This window comes from Parus major, chromosome 10, assembly GCF_001522545.3.
Source record: "Parus major isolate Abel chromosome 10, Parus_major1.1, whole genome shotgun sequence".
Lineage (NCBI taxonomy): Eukaryota > Metazoa > Chordata > Aves > Passeriformes > Paridae > Parus > Parus major.
Window position 1 is genome coordinate 7,018,799 of NC_031779.1, and position 22,065 is coordinate 7,040,863.

Genomic DNA, 22,065 nt, shown 5'->3' on the forward strand with positions numbered 1-22,065 from the left:
TTGGGCACTTTGGCAGACGAGCTTGCAGGCAGGTTATTCAAATGCCTCCTCTATGCCCCTCACAGAAAGGACAAGAATAGGCTAGAATAGAAAAAAATCTAATCTTTCCTTACGAACTAAAAGCTACAGATGAAGCTTGTTATCTTGAAGGGCAGTTTTTGACAAATAGTTGTATCAGAGGTCCCATGTCATAGATACTTTTTAAAAAACCTTTTCCAAACAGAACCTTCATACTCATAAACCTTTAGATTCTATACTAAAAATAATTTCTATTCACTTTTCTAAGTAAGGACTCAGTCCTTCTGCTTGAACTTCTGATCTCTGCTCTCTTTCATTGGTTATGATAGGTAAGTGGATAAAGCTTTTTGCTGCAAAAAACAAGTGTCATTATAGCAGTGTTTTACAACATTCTTTGCAGAAGAACTATATTTACTGTCCCTGGACCAGGTATTTTAAAAAAAACTCTCAGGAGGTGAAGCAGAAAGCCTGATTTTCTCAGCGGAAAATCCATGTGTGCTCCCCTCAGAAAACGGACTCCTACAACCAAGTACTTATTAAACCCACATTTGTCTCATCAGAAACAGATATATTTTTGTTGAACACATTTGAAGCACTGAGTATTTTTGTCCCTTGTAATATTTTAGTTTGGAGTCCATTATGTCATGAGTAAAAGATTGCTTCTGCCTACTGCTGCTACAGGACATGTTTTCCCTACTACTGCAGGATAATTAAAAAAAAAAATAAATTAGTGCTAAGACTTTGTTTGACAGTGATAGCCCCTTAGCTGCTAAATCCGCTATCCCATCCATCACTAATCTCCAGCAAAGCAAGCATTAGTTTCTCTGTGACTTATCTAGGTCCTTAGTAGATCAATAGCACAGCTCAGATGTTTCAGTCTCTTCCCTCTTAATTCGCATTTATCTTTTCATCCAAAGAAGGTAAATTACCTCACAGAGAAGCTGTGTTATCCCCAATAGTGGTTTATAATGTTGCAAAGTCAGCATGACCCACATATCTTATCTCAGCTGGAATGCATTTGTCACTGTCTCATGTTATGATCATCTGGTAAAATGCCCTAGAAAAGAGGTAAAGCTGCAAAATGGCTTCACCATTTTTGTTTAATGACCTTTTCTGCTATGTGCTCCTGTATAACCTTCAACTGAAACTGCTAAATAAAGGGAACTTACTTTTTCCCTTTAATGCTTCATTTCATCGTTTTTACCATTAGCATTCCTCAGCAGTCCTCACTTCTGCTGTCAGGAGTTCATCAGTGGGTGCTGATACTGAGTTTAAGAACTGAGTCATTTATTAATATGCTGTGTTAACCCTGAGAAAGGACTGCTGAGTTTAACTCTACATTTGTACAGTTGGCTGCTGATTCCCTAAAGCTTTTCAGGCTCTAGGAGGGTTTAATGCTCTTAGGAAAAATAAATGAGAATCAGGTCACTGACCTATAGCAGTAACCAGGCTGCTGCAAGAAGAAATGCTGTATGGAACAAGAGTTTGACAGCAGTTATACAGACTCATTCCTTTCCATACTATAGGAAGGCAGATATTTCATTATCTGTTATTCTATAAACTTCATAAACTATGTAATGGAAAAAACCCTTAAATACGAACACACTGGATTTCTAAGGAGTCTGACATAGCTGGTTGCTAAGACAGTGCATTTTTATTCTTCTGTAGAAGAGCAGAGCAACCCTGCCTGGACTGAACTCTGCTCTGCAAGTGTGAAATTCTTAGGTCTTTAACTGAGAAATTAATCAGTGCCATCAAGAAGCTCTGCTTTTTGACATGAAGAGAAGGTAGGTCTGTTTTCAGCACAGTGCTTGATATCTTCCCAAATCAGAAGGCACAAGGGAGGCCCCTCCAGGGAGCAGCGACTTGCTGTGACCGCACAGCTGGGAGGAGGAGCAGCAAAAACAGGTGCTTCCCTCTCAGTGGAGGAGGAGCAGCCGAGTGATGATGACCTTGATGAGGAGGAGAACAGGATGTACTGAGAGGGCCTGGCACAGAAATGCTTGGCCAGGTGCAGGTGAGAGGAGAACCAACAGGGAGGTGCAGTCAGTGCCCGAGGGCCAGAGAGCAGCAGTGGTTACAAACTGAAAAAGGGGAACTTCTGGCTGGATGTAGAGGGAGGGAATAAAAAAATTAAGATGCCCAAGCTTTAGGATAGCAGCCTGCAGTTCCTGGGGGTGCTCTCAAGAAGAGATGAAACCAGCAGTTGCATCTAAGTTGAGGGAACGATTGTTTTCTGTCTCTTAATGTATTCCACTTAATGGAAGAATAAGGCAAGGGCATATTGGGTGTTTCTGTGGAATTTCTGGGTTATTTTCTTCTTGTCCTCTATGTGGAGTGACTGTGCTGGAAGGTTACTTGCCTTCCTTTGGAAATCTGCAGGTACAGTTTGCTGAGCTGTCCCTGTGGCTTAATTAATGTTGGGGAAAGCAATCAGGACATTAAAGGTAAGAGTTTCTGAGCATAAACTGCTATAAGGTATTGAAGACAAAAGAATTCTTCTTTGTGTTTTAAGCACACTTCAGGAAATGTGAAAAGTATAGGAAATAAAAGAACACTGAGGCTCCAAGGACTGGAAACCTCAAAATATTTTTCCATTGGGAATCTTCAGGGTATTAGTCCTGTGTCCTGTCCCTTCTGCGAAAGATACACTACTAACAAATAGTTTACATGCCAATTCAAGCCACCTCTTAATTTTAAAAATAACTTTGTGAACTGACCCAATGGTCTCTGGTATGTATTTTTTTCCAGCATTTTCACTCCCACTTTTCTGTTGGAGTGCCTTGCTGCCCTGGAGACTGACTCAAGGTGTGTTTGTGCTCTCCTTTTAGAGCTGTTCAAAGGGAGGATGTCATGTGAGCAAAGATGACATTTTACATCTCAAGGTTATTTGCTCTTATTTCCTGAAGTGAAGGGCAGGGACTTTATTTTGTCCTTTTGTTTGGTAAGAAAGAAAATTCCATTTATTTCCAGTGAGGTGCATATCTGTTTACTGAGGAGAAGGTACAGCAAAAATATCTTTTGCAGCTTTATCCCCCCAGTCATTGCACCTCCAAACCTTGAGCACTCCAAGTCACTGCTGTACCAGGGTAGTTAAAAGATTCCTTCTTTCTAGGTTTGCCTTGGAATCATTGGGGCATTGGGGAGCAGTGTTTGACATTTACTTGTTTCCTTGCCTAATGTTGAAAAGAGAAGTATAGTGGTAACACCACTTGCAAAGAAGCATTAGGGAGCGTTTATATCTTTTTCTGTCTCATCTCTCTCTGCTTGTATCTTTTTAAACACGTGGTCTCTCGCAGTTTATTCCTCCCTTCCTCAGGCATTGTGGGAAAACACTGTTCTCGTTAAAAGGACAGAGAATAACCAAAGCTGCAGAAAGAATACAACTAATTTGGGAAAATTTATAAAATATTTAAAATAGTAAGTGTTCTCATCCCAAAAAGATATAGACACATCTAGCACTGCATCAGTAGAAACAAGACATTGTTACCTAATTCTCAGAGGTGCTCCTCTCTTAAGCTTTATTAATTTTAACTGATTTTATAAAGTAGGTGGCATTGAGTTAAAAATACTGTTTTAAATAAGCTTAAATGTCTTTAGTTCTACTTAACTATGTGGAAAGGAACATTAAGGTGAGGAAAGTGGGTGGGCAGAGTTTGGGCGATTGGATGCCACAGCTTTGATTTCCTTCCTGGAGCAGAGTCAATCCAGAAAAACTGTAGGGGGCAGTTGTCCTCGTGTAAAGTCTTTCTGGAATATTGAAGGCTTGGTTTTCTTGAATAAAGCATACTCTGTACCAAGTAATCTTACCAGAATCATCTGTTTTGGTGATGTTCATGTTCCGGCTATTGTGTTCCGCCCTGCGCCTGTGTCTTCCATACCTGCTGGAGATTCATCGTCATAGCTGTGAAGGAGAGAAAATCTTAATTAAACGCTGCCACCTGGGGTTTGTGTTTGGAGGTGAGTCGAATGCATTAATTACAAGTCAGGATTCAAGAAATGCTTTTAAATATCATCTTTCAAAGTCCCCCTCGCGGTGACGTCACGCGGCCCTGGACCCGCCCACCCCGTGTCACGTGTCGGGGTCGGCTCACCATCTTGGCCAATCAGCGGAAGCGATTCCCCGGAAGTGAAACCGCGCCCTGGAGGCCGGCGGCGCCGCGCGTTGCCACGGCAACTGCCGGCGGGATGGTGAGAGGGAGCGAGGGGGGATCCGAGATCGGGGCCGGCATGGGGAACGGGACCGGGAGGGGAGCAGGGCCGGGGGCGGCATGGGGAGCGGGACCTTGAGGGGAGCGGGACCGTGAGGGGAGCGGGATAGGGGCCGGCATGGGGAGCGGGACCGGGAGGGGAGCGGGATAGGGGCCGGCATGGGGAGCGGGTCCCTGCGGCTGTCCTGCGCCACCGCCTCTCCCTTGTCGCCCGCAGGCGTCCGAGGAGCGGGAGTGGAGCAGACGGACGGCCCGGCTGCGGGCCGAGCTGGAGCGGGAGCGGCGGCTGGATGAGGCGCTGCGGGCGGTAAGAGCTGCGGGGGCGCTCAGGGAGGGGGAAGGCTGAAGAGAAGTGTTCGCCTGGCTTTACCTTTGCTTGTCAAAAGCTTTCCCCATTCACAATCATTTACTGACTTGAATAGTCTTGCTTGACTGCACAGTCTCCTTGCCATCTCCTAAATGTGCATTTGTGAGAGTTGCTACGGAAATTGTTCTGATCAGGCAGAAGAGAACAGAAAGCAGAGAGTGCTGCAGCTGGAGCGAGAGCAGAAGCTGGCGGCTGAGCTGGCGAGGCGGGACCTCGAGAAAATAAAAGATGAAAAGATCAGGCAACAAGTCAGAGCAAACAGGTAATTCAGAAATTTCCCAGCTGTATCAAGTTGGCTGCTCCTGTTATCAAGATTTGAGAAAGCTGTAGCAGGAGTGGAGACCACTCATTCTTGGAAGGAAAAGTTGCTTTGAGATCAAAGTATAATAGAAAGTTAATTTTATGCAAATTTTGTCAATAAAAAATGTTGGTCCGTAAAATTTTCATTTTGAATATATGTATATGTACGCTTGGGCATATCTGTGAGCATACACGTGTGTGTATGTGTATTTGTGCTTATGGAGTTAGAAGTGAAGTATGCAGAACTGTTAGCACATGTAAAAATACAGGTAGCTCTTGTTTTTAAATGTATTTTTTTTTTCTTTTCTGCCCTTTAACTAGAGCCATCATCAGTGGCTCTAGTTAAAGGGCAGTTTTTCATCAGTGTTGCCCCAATGAAAAATACTGTTTAAATAGTGATGGAAACTTAATTTTTTCCCCTAGATATCTACCCCCTTGTAATAGGATAATTTTTTCCCCCTCCAGTCTTGAACTTCGAGAGTTAGAAAGAAAGCTGAAATCTGCTTATATGAATAAAGAACGAGCTGCACAGATTGCTGAAAAAAAAGCTATATACGATGAGAAAATGGTAATTAGTGTATCCCAGCACCTGAGTCCTGTAACTCTTTGTACGGATTGTGTGGAAGATTTTTCCTTTGACCTTTTTATCTAAAATATTGTTTGAGCATCCAGTGTTACTGAAAATGTATTTTGTGTTATGAAAGATTAATTAATCAGTAATAACTAGCTATAAGAAAAAGATTTACTTTGCCATTGCAACTGAAGGAGTAGTGATTGAATTAGCTGTATGACTGGTTATAGTTGTTATTTTACTAGTTTTTTAATATTTGTCCAAGTCAAAACTATGGTACTATTTGTACAGTAAATGTTTATAGTGGTGAATCTTTACCTCAGAGTCTGCCTGTTGAAAACAATGTTACTGTTATTAAAGAGTGATCTGGGTAACTTCAGAAAGACTTGCAAATTTGTATAGAAAGATATTGGTGATCAGGCAGGTGATTCAGATGATGTTAACGCTTTATACAGAGTTCAGTGCAGGCAGTTGCTGTACAGCAATATGCTCATTGAGGGTGTTCTCTGCAGCCCAGCCCCATTCCAGTCATTGTGCTGATGTGAGTGAGTCCCACCTGTGCTCAAATGCTCAGTACTTTGTTCTTTAAGTATTTTTAGTGCTCCCCAAGTTGGTCAGATCTTGAGGGTGCCCTTCAAGGGTTCTACTGACTGGATTAAGCTATTAAGCATGTTAAGGCTCTATACTTATAGATTGAGGTGGAAGACGTTCATTTCTGGTAATGCTGCATAATTCCTTTCCCTACTGTGTATTTTTTTTCATTACAAGTTGTAGTAGTGGGAGTGAAAAGGAATCTTGCATTGCTTTTTCCCCCCCTAGAAATGGGAGGACGAAGTAGCTCAAGAGATGAAAGAAGACTACGACAGGTATCTGAAAGAAGAGATGTCTGCAGAACTGAGGCGAAACCAGGAGAAGAAAATGTATCATCAAGAGCTGGACAAGCAGGTTGAGGAACAGGAGAAAAAGAAGCAAGAGGCTTATGAAGAGTTTCTAAGAGAGAAACTCATGATTGATGAAATTGTAAAAAAGATCTATGAGGAAGACCAAATGTTAGTTATTTTGAATTTTTATTATTTATTAATTTTAAACAAAGCAATTCATGTGATTCTGCACAGAAAGCTAATTTGTATGCACCTATTCCATATAGACTAAGACCCATTTTAGTTTTCCTTGGTCACATTTTATTATCAAGAGACTGACTTCCATGAATTTTCCTGTTGAAACTTCAGACTGTCCCAGTCAGTCTGGTGTCCTTGTTCCCCAGATATGAAATCCAGCTTATTTGCAGGAGAGCTTCCATTGGTCCCATCATGCTGGACACAACAGCACATTACACATTTCTGCCTCACCTTGTGTCCCTGCCTTGCCATGAGATGCTTTGTTTTCATGACTTAGAAACAGGGAAGGTTTCTGAGAGCAGGGTATTGTGTTTGGGGTGGGTGGAGGGTTTAGTGTAAATAAAAAGTTTAGGGGTTGTGGTGATATTGGGTTTTCTTTTCTTCTTTCACTTTGATGGGGCACGTATAAAATGCAGCAGCAGTGAGTACTTTTGTGTACAGTCTGTCTTCCAGAAAGGTGTTAGACATGAGATTCCCTTCTTGGGGCAGTTTATTACAAAGTATTTTCAATTAAGCTATCTAGTTTCTAGCTGAATGGTTAAGGAGAGTCATTTAAGTGTTAGTCTGTTGTTAATGGTGAGCATCTGGTTGATTAACTGTTACTCTGCAGTATGTTAAATAATTATTTGAACTTTTTTTTTTCCATCTTCTACAGGGAAAAACAACGGAAGTTAGATAAAATAAGAGAAACTCAGACATATATTGAAGAGTTTATTAAAGAACAAGCTATGTGGAGGAAAAGGAAACAGAAAGAGATGGAAGAAGAAAATAGGAAAATTATGGAGTTTGCCAACATGCAACGACAAAGAGAAGATGATAGGATGGCTAAAGTTCGAGATACTGAGGAGAAAAAACAGAGAGTTCAAAACATGGTATCAAAAATTGAAATTGTAGAAAAAATCGTTTTATGTTTTTGTCTTTCATTTAGAAACCTTTCCTCCTTGTAACAGCTTGCCAAGACCATGGAAAGAGAAGAACAGAGGCGTAGAGAACAAGAACAAATCCGCCAAGATCTGTATCTGGAAGAACAAGAAGCAATGGAAAGGAAGAAGGAGATGGTAAGTGCTGACAGGTACATGAAGGTGTTTTTTTTCCACACTTTGGATTTCTAAGTCTGCAGTGTTGTTTGTGACTTTGGAGTTTCCAGTTATGTTCTAGCACCAAGTATTTATTTTAAACACTATTTCCTAAATGTTGTCAGTCAGGCAATTTGTACATTAGCTTAGGTTTTGGAGGGAAAATTTTGTACTTTGAGTTTCCTTTTCTGTTCCTAATGTATTTAAGCTTTAATTTCAACCAGGAAGACCAGTGAAAGTTTTGAATACCCTTATGGCCCCATTTATACATTTATTTATCTTGTTTAGGAGAATATACCAGTAGCTTTCGAGTTTAGATTTAAACTCTAAGCAGTTTAATTAACTGCTTTTCTTCTGCATGTGTATTTCCTATGGGCCTGGCCACACTCCATCTTACCTTGCTGTGGGTGACAAACAAAATGTGACATAGGTTGTGATACCAAACACTGCTGGTTTTAGATTTAGTTCAGGATGACTGTCATGATGATTCCCTTTATCAAAGTGGGGAAAAAAAATCCCCTTTAGTTTTGGACTTTATTTTGAGAATCTTGTGACATTTGCCAAGCTGATTAATACTGGAGAGCACTGTCAGATATGCAATGTTTGCTCCAGTTAGTTATGCTAGAAGTTAAGAGTTACAGTAAATTTATTCCAAGATAAATCAAGTAGGTTGGCTGCTGCTGCTGTGAATTTTTCAAAGTATGTTCAGTAATACTGCATTTTACTGAATTTTCTTTATAGGCAGAAATTGAAAAGAGAATAAGGCAGCGCCTAGACTTAAGGCAAGCCTATGAAGAGCAATTTGCTGTAAAGGCAGCAGCACAACAAGCCATGAGAGAAGAGGAGGAAGCTCTCCGGCAGCAGATTTTGGCCAAGCTGGCCGAGGATGATCGCATTGAGCAGCTGAATGCACAGAAACGGAGAATGAAAATGCTTGAACACAAAACGGCCGTGGAAAAAATTCTTGAGGACCGTCGCAGACAGTGTATTGCAGAAAAAGTAAGAGTTTCATATGCACCTTTGGTTTGAGCAGAGTTTTTAATATGGGAATATTTGTGCTATCCTAAGGGACAATGCTGGTGTTGCTAGGGAAAGGTGGTGGGAATTGCAGAGAATAGCAGGGGGACCCAGGACTTTGTTTTGGTTTCTGATAAGGAAAAAGTATTTTTAGAGCTAACTTTTTGTAGCTCAAGAGGTTGGGCTCTGATCATCCCTGCCAACTCTGTGTAGCTGTGTACTGCAAATACCTCTTCAGGAGCCAAGAGAACAGCAACACAACTGCTGTCCAGTTCCACATCCTTGGTCAGCTGCACTGATGTGTGAGGAGGGGAAGGCCTAGCCTTGCTTTGAGGTTAAGTCTCTTTTATTGAGATCTGAGGAAGAAAAGGTGTAAGCTGAAAGCACATTAAATCCCATACTGCTGTTTTCAGACCTGTGTAATGTGAATGGCAATTTCCAGTCATCAATGTGAGAATTCTTACCTATTGCTCCTTTGCCTGGATTAGCAGTAGGGCAGGAACAGACTAACTTGTCTGAGAGCCAAAAAGCCACCAGAACTGAACACTGCCTGCCTTCAAAAGGGCTTCTGACACCAAACACTTGGCTAGCAGATTCACCCCATGATTTGCCATTCAGTTTTCTCTTTTGTCTGAGATTGTTTTCCAGTTGCCAGAAAGGTGTTGTTTAAGCAATGCTTTGTGGGGTTTTACATACACTTTTCCATCCTTTCCAAGAAAATTTCCTGTGACTGGGAATTATTAAGTGGAAGTTCAAATTTACTCCACTGAAATTGTTTCTCTTTATGCTGTTGTGGAGAGTGGCAGAAACAAATGTTCACAGAGCTGAAACAGAATTTAGGAAAACTTATTTATTGTAGGAACGTGAACTTGAAGAAAGAGATTTAGAGAAGAGGAGACAAGAAAGTATCCGTGCAATTATTGAAGAAGAGAGACAGAAACTCTTGAAAGAGCATGCATGGAAATTGTTGGGTTATCTTCCTCGAGTAAGTGAATTGTATTTTAAATATTTTTAATGTCTGTCCTGTAAACTGGTTTTCTCCTGGATAGTTCAAGGTGAAGTTGCAGAATTGTGGGTGTTCCTGGAGTCAGTGGATGTCCTTACTGTGTCAGCTCACCTGCACTCACCTCTTCCTTTTGCTTTTGTGTTGGGACCCATTTACAGCACTGCTCTTTCTGCTGAAGGGCTTTGGGCTCTCTGGCACTATTGATGCCTTGTACAGAACTCAGAAAGCTTCCAGAGAGATTTGCATGTCCAGTTTGAAATATGGAACTTGAGTGCTACAGCAGGGCTTCTCTAGCTAGAAAGGGGTCCACCACATCCAAAAACCTGTTTCCACCAAATTTCTCAGCTGGGGTTTTGGCAGCAATTTCTTGCAGCTCTGGCTTGTCTGCCAACTATTCCTTAACTATGGACTCTGCAGCAGTGCAATGAACTGCAGCATTTACAGAAGCATTACAGAGCTTGCTCTGTTCATCCCTGCTTTTAAAAGTTAAAAATATGGAAGCAGTTATTGCAATAGGAATAAACTACAATTTATTTTGTATTGTGCTTCATAATTGGAAAGCTCTCATAGTGGTACACAAATGAACAGAGAGCTGCCTTCAGGATGTAAAAATGCATTTACAGTAGAGAGGGAACTATTCAGCTGGTTAAAGAAATTCTGCAGTATTGGAAAATGTTGAGTAGAGTTTAATTTTTGTTAAAATATTAATACAATAATTTGTGCAGGAATTTTTAACACTTGGAGTGAATTTTTCTCTAATGTAGATGTAATTAAAGGATAACTCATATTGACAAAATTTTGATAAACTTTTCTGGTTTGAATTTGCTGCTGTAGGAAGCCTTGGCAATTTCAGTGTCCAGGCCTCACACGTGTACCACGTACGATGTTCTACTTTTCTGTTCTCTGCTTCAACACTGTGTCTGAGTTGGGTGCTCCTACATCACATTACTTCACTCAAAATGGTTAAACAGCAAAGTGCTACCAAATCAGAAACTTTCCAATATAAATGCAGTTTGTAGTTTTTTCTTCTTTTTTTAAATGCTACAAGGTATGTTCTGTGGAACATAGAAGTAAAACTTTTAGAAGTAAAATTAATTTTAAATTAATTAGAAATTTAAATTTCTGTGCCTCAGCTTCTCTCCCCAGAAATATAGTTTTTGATTAAGTTGCCCAGTATTACTTGATTATTAGTTATTTCTTTGTATGAGCTAATTCCAACACAGGTAAAGGTGGAGACAGAGCCCCAGCCCAGTCAGGGCCTCTCTTCACTGCAGTTGCTTGTTTTTACTAAACCTGCTCCTGTGCTGTACTGACTGTAATTGTTCCTGTGAGCAAGAGAATGCAGCTAAATGTCTTTTGGCAGAACAAAAGGGGGGCTCTGGGTTAGCACTGATTTGTAACTCACCTGTTAAGGTTTTGTGATGGTTTTCAGGCTTGCTTTAAAGGTAACATAACAGTATTATAGATACCCTTATGGATAACTTTTATTTTCTTCCAAAGAAAATTTCAGAGATCCACAGTAATCTCTCTACTTTGTTTTACCTTCTGATATTTCTTTCCCATTAATGCAGGGAATAATCAAAGACGAAAACGACATTAACATGCTTGGAGAAGATTTCAGGTTGGCTTACCAGCAGAGAAGAGGTAATGAATTTTCAGAAGAGAGCTGAACCTTCCCCCAGCTCAGCTCCTGCTTTGCCACTAGGTGTCAGCTGATTCCCAGTGAAAACTTCCATTTGCTTTTAACAGTGAGGAATTCCTTTTTAATAGCATTAAAAGCCTTCATTTTAAAACCAAAGTTCTAAACAGATGAGCAGTTAGTTTTTATGTAAGTGTGTGCTCCACTTGATTTTTTTCACCAATAAACTGTTCTGGAGTTCTCAATTATCCTCAGTCAGTCATGTAGTAGTGTTGAAAATGTTTTTCTCAGCAACACAGCAGAAACCTAACCTGGCTTGTGTATTCCAGTCTGGACTAAAGGATCCTCCTAATGCACTGGTTCAGGGAAGAGGTGGCTGTACTGGCACTACACTACAATCCTCATTTCAATGTAGTGTCTCATCTCCACGAGGTAGGTCTGAGGTACTTCACTGATAGGATCTAAACAGAGATGATATGTCATTCTGAGGTCAGAACTACTGTTTATACCTTTCTTTCAGGGCATAAACTGACTACATTTGTCCCATGTTCTTATTCACTTCCTCTGAGGGAGGAATCCATTGAAATAGCTGAAATCTGGCAGAGGTTCATGCAAGCAGCACAGGCTTTTATTGCTCCTGTTCATTAATGTACACACAATAGGCTCAGCTCATCTACCCTGAATCTGTTTTCTAGTTATTGATTACAATGATGACTAATGAAATTTTTAAGGATGTAATGCTTGTAGAGCACCTGTAAATATGGAGTCATTGCTCCTGCCTGTATCCCAAAGAAGCAGCTGATGGTCAGGGAAAGGTTTAATTACTTTCACCTTGACTGAAGGAACAGTTTTACACAATACAGCTCCACGGGACTGTGGAGTCTGGGCAATGAAGGGCAAGTCTCATGTATGGTTATGCCAGCCAGGGGCTAAGATGTAATGGCTAAAACAAGTTATGGTCATTTCTATAAAGGAGCTGTTGGTGCTTAAATTAGATGCCAGACCAGCCAGCTTTGAGGGGAGATCTGTTACAGAGAACAGACAAGGCCAATTTTCCAACCACGTGTTCTAAAAAGGACATGACATTTTCTTCTCAACTGGATCACTGGCTAGTTTATTTCTGTTGCAACAAGGAATTTTCTGAGACTAAATCCTGACTTCCTTGGACTGAATATTACCATAGGGAAGGTACTGTTTTAAATGCTAGAACAGAGCAAACTGATAACAAAGTTCATTTGTTGGAATATTCTTTCCATGGTCTGTGCTTCTCTGCTCCTTTCAGAATGGGCAGTTTGGCCTGACAATGAAGTAGAATTTGTGTTTCTTATGACATTACAACACAAGCTATCAGGCTTACAAAAGTTAAAACTATTTAACATACGCAAAATCAACAAAATCAATTCAGTGGAATAAACAGTTATTAACTATTAATGAGGACTCATATACAGTCTCAAAATAATGTACCATCTGACTCATCTTTCAAACTGAAGTTAATTAATGGGATCAATAATTTCCCCACTCAAGGGCTTTCATGAACTCCTCTTCGGTAAAAGAAAGCATCTTGGCAGCTTCAATGTGCATCTAAAAAAAACCCAAAAAACAGAAGAGAGCAGAAGGTAAAATAGTGTGAATGACCAATACAAAATCCTGGGATTTTTATTTTAAAAAAAAATTGGGATATTTTATGGGATTTAATAAAGCACAAAAATTCCTGAAAATCTGACAACTCTTGTGACTTCTGAAGAACACATGTAAGAAAACCGGTCCATGTTCTTTCAAGCTGATCAATATACAATTTACATTAAAGGTATTACAGAGCAAATCATCCCAGTCCTGATATTTAATGTCTTTGGGGAATTTTTTCCCTCTGTCATTCTTCAGGCTCTGTCTGTTCTGTGTGTCTGAACCTGTCACACAAATAGCCCAAATCAGGTTTTTCTAATTGATTCAACAAAAGACCCGTTTGAAGCAGACTTGAAGTCCTCCCACTGACTGGGAATACTGGGCACATGTGAGCTTCAGCTGCCCTTCCCCAGTGCCTTCTGCCAGAAGCTGCAAGGGGCAGTGTTAGCCCCAGTTTCTTACATGTCCCTCCAGTCACAGTCTCTTCCAAAAGGACAACTCACAGCATCCTTCTTCTGTGATTAATACTTTTTGTAAGAAAAGGTAAGTGGCTTTCTGGCCTATCTGCAGTTCTGATACTTTTGTATTTATTTATTTTGTATTCTGATACGTTTGTAATTATTAAAAATGTATTTTATGCAGTTTGTGGCATTTGTCTGAGACCATGGGTTTGGTTCCCAGTCAAAGAGAAATGCTGCTCTGTGACACCCCTTTCAGTGAATTCATGTTCCAGAGGACAATGAGCTGCCTCACCTGGGAGAACATATTTTGAGCGAATGCTGTGTGGTTTTCATTCTCAAAATAAACTTGCAGAGCTAGAAGGGCCAGCTGAAGACTAAGGTAGCACTGTTGCTATTAGGTGAATCCCCAGGATCTCCTCTCCATCCTGTTCCTGCCATAAAAATTCTCTTGCACTGGAAATACATAAGCAGCCCCACTTCCTCTTATTCCACTTACCTGTCCTCCTTTGACCTGTGTTGGGGAGGTTATTCCAGATTCAAGGGTATAGTTTCATATTGCAGTTCCCAATTCTTAGGATAAGTTTGTGTATTTTGCATCCTGAAGTTGCCACTTCATACAGAACTATTCTTCCTCTAGGGGCTCAACAGCTTCAAAAGTGTTTACTAAATGTCTGGTGATCACTGAGTACCCAAAGGGTAAATAAAATGTTCTACTTCCTTATCTCTAAGGCTGGCCCTTCTTAAAGGGGGTTCTGCTCAAGCCACCATACATTGCTTATTTTAGCTGTCTTACAGCTTTGGTTTGAGAGTGCAAGAAGTGCATTGACTTCATCTCAAAATGAATGCCGCAAGATTCAGCAGAGTAAGCAACTGGAAGTGACCCACTCTGTGGTGTTAAGGTCCTGCCCAGGCCATAGCTCTACATGTCTCAGGCAGCCTCAGAAGGAAAACTGATGGAAATGACTGCACACATCCCAAGTATTTTAAGTGAAAGGTGTGATGGAACTAGTAAGTGGAAAATCATTTGATTTGGGCAATATCTCTTAGTATACAGTCCTCTCAGTTTAATTTCCTTCCATGTAAACTCACAGTTTTCAGGATTACTTTACTGGACAGCAGATACATTTAGCTGGAGGTTGTTAACTGAAATATATCCATAGTTTGCTTCTTACCTTTTGTCTCTTCAAAATATCAATTAACTTTAACTGCTTTTTAAAACCTGTAATTAGCTCTCCTTTTTGTTTCTGTAGTTTCTTGTTTTCTGTTTTTAATTCTTCGATCATTTTGAGTTCTTGGTTTGCTACATCCTACCAAGGGAAGAAAAAGAGAAATGCATTAATTATGAAAATGGTGCTTTAACAAATGAAACGTGGCATTACATAAGAAAATTAAACAGTAGCCACACACTGAAAAGAAATGGGATTAATCAAAAATCAATTAAGAGCTGTGGTTTGCCTTTGTATGTATTAAGTGTGTATATGTACTTCTCCCTCTTTCTAAACATGTCTCATTTTCACACAAATGAGGAAAATCAGAAAGGTTTTAACTTCATTCTGTACATTTTTTCTTTCTGCAGAGGCTGCAGTAGTATCCTCTAAGGTAACTTACTGAGGCCTTTAGTGACTTGCTCCAAGTTAATTTTGAGGCTGCCTGATACAAAGCTTCCAAAGCCCATCAAGCCTTTTGTCTTATTCTAGCATTACTGAGTGATTACAGACTGGAAATTGTTTTCCTAAGCCATAGTACCTTGTTGCTTTGCTTCAGTTTATTCAGCTCCACTTTATACTTTTCCACTTCTTCCAAGGCCCTGTTTAAACGAACCTCTGTTGCACTCTGAGTGGTTGCAGCCTGCTTTTGGGCTCGCTTTAGATTCTCCAACTCCTATTTGAAGCAAAGGACAAACCCAATAAAAACATTATGAATAATGGTGTTCTAACAAATATTGTATCAACAACACATTTACAAAAAGGATCACCTTTGAAATCTGAAGAGTCTATGAACTTCTTTGGCCTGCAGATAGAATCTGTCTCAAAGACATTCTGCTGTTAAAACATCCCCTTCTCCTTGGAAATCTTGAAAAAGGATCTTTCTCATCTTTATTTTTTTTACAATTCCCTTGGAGTAATTGTGAAGCTGATCATGTAAAACCACAGGACTGACTGAAAAACGTTGCATGATCAGTCAGAAAAAGAGAAAAAAATATCACTTTGTCCACTCTGAGGCAGATTTTGGAATGGTGTCTCATGTTCCCAGCTGTTGCTTCCCACCTGCTGCTTTCACCTCTTTGCCTCAGAGATTACTATATGAAATTACCACCAAGAAGTTAAAGCAGCCTACTGAAGAAGGCTGAGGGTAGTAACTATTTAATCTCGCAGAAAATAGTTCATTGAGTGTTATGGCACTAATCAATAGTGAGACAGTGACAGTATTTCATAGTGCAGTAAGTGAGAGAAAGAGACCAAGTTGAGGAGCAGAATAATGAGACTAAAGATCAGGGCATAGAGAAAACATACAAAATAAAAGAAATAAACAATTCTGACAGAAAGAACACATCTTGTGTTTTATGAAAAAGAAATAGACTTTTTCTTTAAAGTATCATATTTTTAGTAACAGGCACAGAAAGATTCTTTTAACCAAATCAAGGTAGAGAGGGGGCTTACTGATAATGAGGCAGCCCTCAGACTGCCTCATTTCTGAGTAATTGTTCTATTTTCTCAATTCTACACCTGTTCTGTGGTGCTTATTCAAGACTTCCACATCATTTATCCAGGAAATACATACTAATTGACCTCTTTGTCCTACATCAAGATGATGGAGCTGTGAATAAAGTCTACTAAATCTTTTGTGCTATGTATTTTATTCTGCATTAGTATGAAAAGCTTTGGAATATAGTCTTTCAAGCACTTAATGACCAAAAAAAAAAAAAGTCTACATGCAATGCAAATTACTTACCAGCTAATCAGATCATTTAATGAAAGAATTCTAAGAATTCTTTTAGGGATTTTTGACATTTACTGTCACACATAATATCTTATCAAGGACTTTTTTACAAGTCATCCAGTGAGGGTATATTGTTAAAGATATTCAAATCAAAATTTTTAATCTTAAAAATGCCTGAAATAAATGTTTTATTTTGTAACTAGGCAAGGTTTCTGCCATTCCTTCAACACATGAAGTCAAAGCTGGATTAGTTTTCTCATATAATGTTTCTCAAAGAGGGCGCAGGATAAACCACTGTGTTTTAAAATTGCATCCCATTTCAATTTCTGGATTTTCCCCACTGTTCTGCCACGAGTGAGGCACTTGAGTGTCAGTGGGGCTGTGATGGCCTATGAGTAACCCTCACCAGGCCTTCTGTCCTCCCAGCAGCAGTGTAGGCAGCACTGCTTTCTTGAGGAAGCTCTGCAACATCTCTCCAAAGAACAGTTTTGAGAGAAGGTGTACTTAACATCAAGCCCTTCTTCAAGGCACATGATAAACCCCTGCACAAAAGCTTTAAAAGACTAAGAGTACAACTTCGGTGTTTCCCAGACCAGTATCTAACATTGGAGCTCAGCTGAACAAGTGAGAGAATACAAAGGAAGGAATGTTCTTGTACACCAGTGGTGAAAAAGAGATGAGAGAGGTGATAGCATTTATTAGATCAACTGGACAAAACAGTTGGATTGCTGGAAAGAATTTAGTTACTGCCTTAGGTGGGTACTGCAGCAGTAATATTCACAGAGACTGAATGCCAAAAGAATAAAAGGTAAAAATAACAAAGTAGTTACCATATTTCAGGTAAATTGTGAAAGGCAGGTAAGAATCTTTCCCTAGGCACATATAAAAATTACCCTGGGGGATTAATGAGTTTACAAAAATTTGATAATCTAAGGAGTTTGGGGAAGCATCTATCAAACCTTAGGTCTACCATCATCTGCATTGCAACAACAGGAAGAGCAATAAAAGCCCCAAAATTACATTTGTGCTCTCTCAGCTATACAGAAAACTTTCTCTAGACCAAAAGAGTAATGAGAGTTCAGTAGCACAGTAGAAAAACTACTACATATTTCAAGCCTGTGTGCACAGGAAATTGCTTTTAAACACGTCTAGAACTGATCTACACTACATTAATTAAATAGGATTGACTAATACTTTGTATCTTAAAAATACAGCAGTGTTTAGACTTCTAAACTCACAGGAGATTGGAGCAGTTACTGCAAAATGCATGGTTTTTGCAGTTAGATAATTTATTGTAGCAGAAAAAATATGTAAAATAACTTCTGAATTAGCAGAGAATTACATATACTTGGAGTTTTTTGCTTAGTATTTTAAAGGATTGCTACTATTTATCATGACCATGACTGATTGGCAACCCTGACAAATTTTAGAAAACACAACCTATGAGGAACAATTGAAGCAATTGAGGATGGTAAATCCAAAGCAAAGATCAGTGAAGGAAGTGACCATATTCTGGATATGGTACCTGTACGGTGGAGGTGAATCAACTTTTCATCCTATTTCCTGAATACTTTCTAACTGTGACTGTGTGCAAGGAAGTAGCAGAAATTGCCATTCCAGAAGGCTGTAAGTACAGGTTAAACAAAGTTATGTCCAGGATGGTATGAATATATTTTGTCCTGCCTTGTTTTAAGAGAAGGAACTAAATTACTGTAAATCTCTAGGTCCTATTAACTGTGAGCTGATGAGTAACACACTAGTACTGAATATTTTTCCTTACAGATGCACCATCAGTATAAAGGACTTTAAAACCTCCAAGCATCTGCACAAAAAACCACAAAAACCACGTTAGTTTTAAAATGCCAGAACTACGAAACATCAAGATGCCCACACAAATCCATACTACGATTTAATGAAAGTATGAGATTTGATGGGCTGAGCTGTGTTCTGTTTTCTCCACGTTTTTAACTGAAACATTCTCTTGGTTGTATTACATGTACTACCCAACACTGTTACGTGGTTTTGAAGTCAACCTCTCTAGCTCTGAGTAATTAAAGAAAAACTCCTGCTGCCCTTAAGTTCCAAACAAAGCAAGCTGTGTGCGGAGCCATGTGCTGCGCCAGGCACGGGGCAGCAGCCACAGCCGCGCTCGCTTGGGCTCAGCCACACTGCACTGCCTGCTGCTCCAACAGTCCATCTGCAATAAAGACATCACTCACCTGCAGAAGATACTGTTAGAAGCTGTAGGTGCTTCTAAAAAACATGTTCACTATGTTCTACAGCTTACAATAGAATTTACAGAATTGATTTTTTTAAAATTGTAATTAAAACCTGAAAAATGGAATTTCCTTGTACTTTTCAGGATTCTTTTTTAAATCTGACAGCAGTTTCTGAAAAGGTAGTTTTCTCTCTTGTGTGTCTTGTGCATAGGAATTTAATTTTAAACTATAATATATGATGTAGAAGAAGAAAAGCAGTTAGCAGAATATATTGTTTCTTCCTTTAAAAAAAATATAAGGCCATTTAAAAATACAATTTATAAATTAACAGACATTGAAACACTGATCAGATCTTTGGACATGGCTCTATCAATCCATCAGGGAACAGAGGGTAATTTGATGTGGGTTTTTTCCCTTTTCTGAGATAAATGAGATAAATATCTGCAATACCTTTTCTAGTGCAGTGACCTCTTGTTGTAACTCTTCAGTTTTTTTGTTTGCTTCTTGTGACAACATTTTGTACTTCTCAGTCTGAGACTGCTGCAGGCTGATTGTTCGTTGCAGTCTTGTGTTTTCTTCTTCAGTATCTTTAAGTCGAGTTTCTAAATTCTGATTTTCATCATCCTGTACAGCAGCAATTAACAAAAAAACTCCAACTAAATTAGTGCAAGGAAGCAGGAGGGTAATGCAGTAATAATGTCTTGTAAATAAAAGGCACTAAGAATATATGTGCTGTAGATTGAGAGATAGCAACAAGTAAGACTAAGAAAACAAAACACCTTTCTACCAAGATAATACTGTAAAAAACAGTAACACTTTTCTCATTTAATTTTCTGCAGTCTTTTACCTGAAACTGTCTAGTAACAGTATAGAAAACATTTCTGAGAGCTCAAAGGTTTTGAAAATAATCAAAATGTTATAGAATTATATGAATAACAGTGGCACATAGATATTTTGTGACATTTTTGTGAGAATAGCTAAATGCATATATTAGGAAAAATCATGGGAAAAATAAGAGAATATAATTACTGATAAACTGCTCCATTATGTTTTAGGAGATTATCTGGTTTTGACTTAAAAGCAAGCTAATGATCCAGGATACATCATGTATTCAATTTTAAGATTGTCTTAACATGAAGTGAGTCCCATCTTAAATTCATGACCTACTGGCAATTACATCCCACATTAAGCATTATAATTCAAGGCATTTTTCTTTCATTTCTTTTCAAACATTGTAAGTGAATACTAATGTAGATTATTTCAGAGACACATTATGCCCTGCTTTTCTTTAAGAAAAAGAAACCAAGGTACATACAGAAATGGAACTTCTGTGAAAAAAAGTATCTCAGCTGTTCTCTCAGTCCCTTGGAATACAAGCTTCCCACCTGGGAAATCTGTGTGCTTTATCCTAAGCTTCTCATGACTTCATGCACCTCAGAAACTCCCACCTCTTTAAATTTAAACAGATTTACTGCTTCCTTATAACAATTGAACTGTGAATTGGAACCAAACCCAGAATCTATCTCAAGGCTTTGCCAAAATGAAATTTTTGTGACCTTCTGAATGTAATAAAGTTATTTTCACACCAGAGAAACTAGAACCCAAAATGATACATTTACATACAAAGTGCTAAGGGAGCAGGACAAGAATAAGTACAAGGTTGTCTTCTGTCATCTGCTACAGTAACTGAATTCTGTAGTGAATTTGGCATGGAATGATGAAGTTCAATAGCTACTGACAAAATTATTTGATTTGAAAATGAAAATGTCTTTAAAATCTAATGTACCATCTTTCTTCTGATCACAGCATAGTAGTATTGAAATGCAGAAGCACCTGTGTTGATAAGATAAAGTACAGATATAAAATATCAAAACCTAATCACTTCATGTACGTATCTCAAAAAACTAATTTACTATCATCCTGTTCCTTAAAGCTAAATTAAAAGCTTGTAAGAAAATATAAAGGTGTTTTGCCATATGTTCTTAATGTCATCATCACATTTGGGCCTGGGGAATAGGTGGAAAAAAGCATTCTGAAGTTAAAGAGACCACAACTAAAAATAATCCAGTTATGTAAATGGAAAGTTAGTTCAAAAACCTTGCTTGATTACAAATGCATGAATAAGAAGTGATTTCTCTGGCAGACAGATATGAACTACTTAAGTTTTTACAGTTCAAGAGCTGTTTGAGCATCACTTTAAAATATACTGCCAGACAGTGCAGATCACAAAACTCACTTGTACATCCCAACAGTGAAATATCAGTGTAGCTTCACAATGCCTTAAGTTATCTGATCTGCCCAAGTATGTAATTCCAAATATTGTCCTCTGCAACAATTATACTCTTGAGAACAGAGAAAGCCTAATTTGTTTTGATTATAATATTCCACTTAAAATGGAAGCTCTTTCCACACTGATCCACTGATGACACTGAAGGCACCTGACCATATTTCTCATAATTTTCTACTTTTCAAGCTGTCCTATTTTTCATTCCACCCTAAACATCCATCTCATCCCAGCAGCCGGCTCTGGGCACCACCCTTATCCTCTCTGTACTCCACAAGCTGCATTTCACCACTATTGTTTCTTCCTCCTTTTTCTCAGGCTCCACTGTCCTTCCCAGCAGTGATGGTTTGAGACTTTGCAGCACCACAGTGGCCCTACAGCTGGGGCACATCTTTGTTCCCAGTGGTTCTTTCCTGCCCCAAATTATTTCCCATTAAGTGCATTTTTACAAGCTTTTAGCCCAAGATCACACTTATAAAGAAATTACCACCCCTGACTCTAAATTCATATGATATTTAAAAAAACCAGAACTTTAACTCTTAATACTTGAAAAGTTGAGAGAATTCTGTTTTAGGATTATTTGCTAAAGAGGAACCTATCCCATTTCTAGATTAAAAAATTAATCTCTTACCTTTTTCCTGCATTCAAACAATACATTTGCCAGGTCTTCCTGTGTCACACGTAACTTTGCCTTAAGAAATCTGATTTGAGCTTCTGTGAACATATAAAGTTACATTTAATATACAAAAGTATTCATTATTCAATGCAGAAAAGAATCAAAACTCATGCAAGAACTCACTTTCATCTTGTACTTAAAACCACATTGCATTGCTTATAATTATTGAGGAGAAATAGGTAAAATCTCAGATTTCTAAAAAAGTGTTTGCAGGTTTCTTGTTCTTAGGCAAAGCTTTCATAGGATGGTCCTGGGTTATAAAGTAACCAACTAATTAGGGACAGGTAAACAAGAAAAGGACATCTAAGAGACTATGATACTCTACAAGAAAGAACAGATTTCTTGAATTCTTGAGATAAGATGAAGATTAATGTGAAGTGCAACAGTACCTTCAGGTATTTTATTCCCACATGTAAGGGTCTATTAGATAGAAACAGAACTTCATGTTCAGCCTTCTCTATGTCTATGTGCTTCTATCACTGCTGGTTACTGCAGAGTTGAATTATAACCCCCAAAACCAGACTAAAATAATATCTAAG

General features: G+C 38.9%; 2 protein-coding genes across 7 annotated transcripts in view; one reads left to right on the forward strand and one right to left on the reverse strand.

Moving 5' to 3' along the window:
- Positions 1 to 3,885: 3,885 nt before the first annotated feature.
- On the forward strand, positions 3,886 to 13,145 carry MNS1 (meiosis specific nuclear structural 1). Of its 2 annotated transcripts, none has more exons than XM_015638661.2 (10): positions 3,886 to 3,978; positions 4,447 to 4,536; positions 4,670 to 4,858; positions 5,362 to 5,464; positions 6,287 to 6,516; positions 7,241 to 7,457; positions 7,536 to 7,643; positions 8,403 to 8,660; positions 9,538 to 9,663; positions 11,256 to 13,145. In XM_015638661.2, the coding sequence occupies exons 3-10, from the start codon at positions 4,689 to 4,691 to the stop codon at positions 11,352 to 11,354; spliced, it is 1,311 nt and encodes a 436-aa protein (XP_015494147.1). In that variant the 5' UTR covers positions 3,886 to 3,978; positions 4,447 to 4,536; positions 4,670 to 4,688; the 3' UTR covers positions 11,355 to 13,145. The 2 variants fall into 2 exon arrangements, with proteins under 2 accessions (XP_015494147.1, XP_015494146.2); XM_015638660.3 differs by having other exon boundaries at positions 3,933 to 4,209; positions 4,731 to 4,858.
- Positions 9,514 to 22,065, reverse strand: part of TEX9 (testis expressed 9) — a 48,900-nt gene continuing 36,348 nt past the window's right edge. For all 5 annotated transcript variants that reach the window (XM_015638667.3, XM_033516995.1, XM_015638664.3 and 2 more), the window contains 5 exons: positions 21,482 to 21,564; positions 19,017 to 19,190; positions 15,154 to 15,288; positions 14,580 to 14,714; positions 9,514 to 12,904 (listed from right to left, as the gene is read on the reverse strand). In XM_015638667.3, the coding sequence (XP_015494153.1) occupies positions 12,827 to 12,904; positions 14,580 to 14,714; positions 15,154 to 15,288; positions 19,017 to 19,190; positions 21,482 to 21,564 (605 nt within the window). In that variant the 3' untranslated portion in view covers positions 9,514 to 12,826. The remainder of the gene's footprint in view (positions 12,905 to 14,579; positions 14,715 to 15,153; positions 15,289 to 19,016; positions 19,191 to 21,481; positions 21,565 to 22,065) is intronic.